This window comes from Vicia villosa, unplaced genomic scaffold (genome assembly GCF_029867415.1).
Source record: "Vicia villosa cultivar HV-30 ecotype Madison, WI unplaced genomic scaffold, Vvil1.0 ctg.000679F_1_1_1, whole genome shotgun sequence".
NCBI classification, from domain to species: Eukaryota; Viridiplantae; Streptophyta; class Magnoliopsida; order Fabales; family Fabaceae; genus Vicia; species Vicia villosa.
The window spans coordinates 202,031-206,360 of record NW_026705302.1 but is presented as its reverse complement, the minus strand read 5'-3'; the positions used below and the strand labels follow the sequence as shown (position 1 = coordinate 206,360).

Here is a 4,330-nt window from a genome sequence, read left to right as displayed (position 1 = left end):
CTTGTTGGTTTGAATTTTTTTCACGTCTCAATGCTATACTATGCTTATATTTTGAAGTTATATGACAAAGGCTCAATGCTATATACTATGCTTATAGCCAACGACTTCTGGTATATGACTTATGTTGTGTACTACATCTAAATTTATGATTTCTTGCTTCTATATTTTCACAATGAAAAAATGCATTGAGATACAACAATAGACATGCTAACAACGTCCATTCAAACATATGCTAATTTCTTTTTTAAAAAATGGTTGACAGGGTTTAAATTCTTCATGACCAACTTAAGACAATTGCATTGAAATAAAAAACTAATGGCTTTATGTTGTATTAGTTATCTGGGTTTAAATTCTTCATGACCAACTTAAGACAATTGCATTGAAATAAAAAACTAATGGCTTTATGTTGTATTAGTTATCTGCATCGCATAATTTACAACAATGTCTTTGGCTGGAAAGCCCTTCTCTATCTCTGAATTACACCTCCTATATAATGGAACAGAACCTACACAATAAAGCTTTCACGTCGTAAACTTTGATTTCTTGTTTTTGTTTTGGTGGGGGAAGAAAAAAGTATAACAGCTAGATTGAACAAAAGATATAACCTATCTAGTGAACATGTATATAACTATGAGAAAGCTACTCTCTTCACAAAATGGCAACATCAGTACAAAGAAACTGATGAACAAGTGCTCCCTTTACACCTCAAAAATGCCTCAACCCTCATAACTAACGATGAATAATCCTGAAAGCGCAGATTAAATGAGGAATTTGCCAACTGCGGCAGAATGGAGGCTTTCGATGGCAAATAAAAATATGCATCTATCTACCTGTTTAAAGGTTCTAACTGGATTTCCAATCTTGCGGAGGCCTGTGACTCTTTATTTGTTGCATGTGTATTTGGTGGACTCAAGAGATCCATGGAATCATCTTCCTCATTACCAAGCACCCAATTGCCTCTTCCAAATATCTGATCCCTAACTCTCTGCTTCTCGCGGTATTCGAAATAAGCAATACTCAATGCACCTACTAAGAACCAGATTATCATTGCCCAACTGAGTCCATGGACGTTTTCCAAGGCATATCTGTCTCCCAGATGCTTCATGCCAGTAAAAAGTGCTGCAATGCCAACAGCAATCGCAGATCTGCCAACAATTATATGCAAGTATTCCCAGATAATCCTTTTATATGATGCCTGCTCCCCATTTGACTGTCTTGGGGGCCTAAAGAATGCATTAACTGGCTGTATGCAGGCCAAAAATATTGCAGCAATTCCAAATTTAACATGTGTTGAGCTAACATGAAAACCGCGAAGCTCAGCAACCGCAAAAAGAAGTGCAAGAAAAACTATTGATAACCCTGAGTATTGCATGTAAACATGAATTTTGTACCAACCACCGCCCTTCAAATGTTTCAAGTACCTGGCTGCCAATATACCTCCAGGAAGTAAGATGCCCCAGGCAAGAAACATCATGAAACCGTGCACAGCCAAAACTGGAAGTAAATCCTGCTCTGCTTCTGCAGAACCACGCATCAGCTGGACTAATATAGGCCTGGTACTAGTAAGCGTATGCATATTCCTCTCACTAAGATGTCCATTACTCCATCTACTACCCATTGCCCATATGACTTTTAGCGGAGTTGTGGGATCAATGATGTCGTTACATTCTGGCCTTTTGCCCCTACTACAAGATGGAACCAAGGGACGCGTAAATTCCAAAGTAATAATTTCGTTTTCTGTTTTGCATCTTACATGTGTCAAATTCTCATTTGTAAGATGTATACCCGAGGCATCTTGTCCATCAATCCAATAAGAGTTAACACGACTAACACCATTGTCATCAACCCATCCCACATAAGTGTAACTGTTCACCATTCCACTGCCAAATCCTATAGCAAGATAACCACTCTTTTTCTCACCGCGAGCAGCAATAGATATGGAATCCTTTGACAATGTCCAAAAGAAGGTAACCTGTTGATCATCAAGAACAACGCTGTTGTTATACATGTCAGATAGACCCCCATCGACAACCTCCACTCTCCAACCCATTTTCTTCTCATACACTGAATGATAGTAGACCTGATCAGGAGTGTTCCTGTCAGGAGCCCAAATTAGCTCCGTTGGACTGGCCTGAACTCCATGAGCCTCAGGACCTCCAGCATAAATAATCTCGGTGAGGTTCCTCAGAGTGGCATTCCCACCAATGGGGTCTGAAGTAACATAAAGCGCAACATCATGCCCGGACTGTATGGAAAACGTGACCGGCACCCCTCTTTCCACTCTCAACACAGGAGCTTCCTTTTTGTTGATGTAAATAACCTTGGCTGGATTTGGAGGATCAGGGTAATGCAATGCCGGGCCAGTGGAAACAACCAAGGGAACTTTAGCATCAGCAATGATGATATCTTGATCCTCTTTATCAGCAGCATCCAAGGGACCATTACAATCATTGACATGCTGAGAAACATTAAGAACCAAATGGCCAAAAGATTCAAAGGGGAGACCTCCATGATTCTGAGGAAGATAATACGGCAAAACAGTATCAGGAGCTCTAATCTTTCCCAAAGCCCAAATAACAGTCATGTTAGCCAATCGATTAACACGGAGATCATATTTGGCATCAACCGGACTCAAAGGTCTCTTGTATCTAACCAATGAAACCCCATCACTCCTATGACCATAAATCAACCTCGTATCATTCACCAAGCCAACTCTATTCGGCCCTTCATAGATTGAATCAGGACAAACCCCTTCCACAGATCCATCTTCACTGTTTTTCAAACACTCACTATACTTGGTTATGAAGAAATCATCCACAAACGGCAAACCATCTTCCTTAAACCCAGTAACTGCCACATCAGCACCAACCATGAGCTCTGCATCAGTGGCGTTAGGGTTAGCCCAACCAAAAGCCATGTAATTCATAACCCCAGTAGCACCCTCCAACCCAATCTCAAGCATATCCTCTTTAGGTTTCAAACTCCAACGAACCCTAAAATCCTTCGACAGAACCTTACAATTATCAAACATAGTAGGCTCTGTATGAACACTTACCTTCTCTTTCTTCTCTCCGTCGCTCCCTGGTGGAGACGGAGTCTCCGTAGAGGTGAGATTTTGAATCAGAACATGACCAAAATCGGAGGCGGTCGGAACATCCCAGACAGCAAGAACAGGAATCATGTCCCACGTGATATTCGCCATCAATTGAACAACGAAGGTGAAATTCGCGTATGTCTGATTAAGCTTGTGATCTGAAACGATGAATCCGGTGGTGAGGTTATCGAAATCAGGATCGAGTGCACCCCACCAACGCACATCGGCGCCGGAAAGCATATCAAATTGAGAAACCCTAAAAGAACAATCATCAATGATCTTGATATGGCCTCTGAGCTGATGCTGAACCATAATGAAGTCGGATTCGAAATCGACGAAAGAACTGCTCCGGGTGCATTTCGGGGCAGGATCTGCATATCCGAAGTACAACAAGAATAGGAAGATCAAGATAGTTTCACGAAGCATGTGGAAGAGATCCGAATAAAGTTAAGCGGATAGTCTTCGGATTTCGGTGGATCCGAATCGCCGCTTGTGAACGTCGATGGTGATCGGAGAGGTTAGAGTTAGTTGCGATCGCCGTCGTCGAATCCAGGCGGTATTTTTTTTCCTTTTAAAAAAATAAAAAGGAAAAAAAGAAGAAACGTGTTGTTGTTGCGATTCCGCGTTCGGCGGTGTTATCGGTTGAAGAAAACAAGAACACAAAGTTACTTCAATACTGAAAGTTCTACTATAAAGTTAAGTTAACCATCTTTTGCCCGTTTTCTAGCATTTTTCATGTAATAATACTTCCGTTACAAACCTTAATTAATAATGATTTTTATTTTGTTTGTATGTGATTAATATACTCTTTCTAGCTCTCTCATAAAAATATATACTTTTCTAGGTTTTATTATTAGAAAAAAAGAAATTGTCAATTAAATTAAAATTTAATATTTTAAAAATAAATAAGTGAAATGTTGGGAGTTAAAATTCGCGTCCTTATAGTGTAATGTTTCTGCTATCGACTATGTAAATTTTAAAAAAAAAAGAATTATTTGTTTTTAAATACATTGACCATGAAAGGAACGCAGATAATGTAGCTATTTGGACTGCAACATCAGGTTCACCACTATGGATAGTACCACAGTGATCGGGTCAAATTGTAGTTTGACACGCATAAAAAAATCTTAGATCCTCTGTGGTGCCTGGAACAATGGTATCAACGTAAAGTCTCGGAATAATGGAACTTTGACGATTTAAGAGACTTCGATAACGATAAGTGTCGTCAATGAAAGT

At 39.8% G+C, this 4,330-nt stretch overlaps 1 protein-coding gene across 1 annotated transcript; it reads right to left on the bottom strand.

Annotated features, from left to right (window-relative positions):
* Nucleotides 1-379: 379 nt before the first annotated feature.
* On the bottom strand, nt 380-3,831 carry LOC131630398 (cytochrome b561, DM13 and DOMON domain-containing protein At5g54830-like). Its single transcript, XM_058901179.1, has one exon. It carries the CDS (start codon nt 3,518-3,520, stop codon nt 827-829), a length of 2,694 nt encoding a protein of 897 aa, XP_058757162.1. The 5' UTR covers nt 3,521-3,831; the 3' UTR covers nt 380-826.
* Nucleotides 3,832-4,330: the final 499 nt, after the last annotated feature.

Bases quoted from the DNA above. Each gene is read 5' to 3' on its own strand.
- LOC131630398 (XM_058901179.1), bottom strand. From the start codon at position 3,520: ATGCTTCGTGAAACTATCTTGATCTTCCTATTCTTGTTGTACTTCGGA.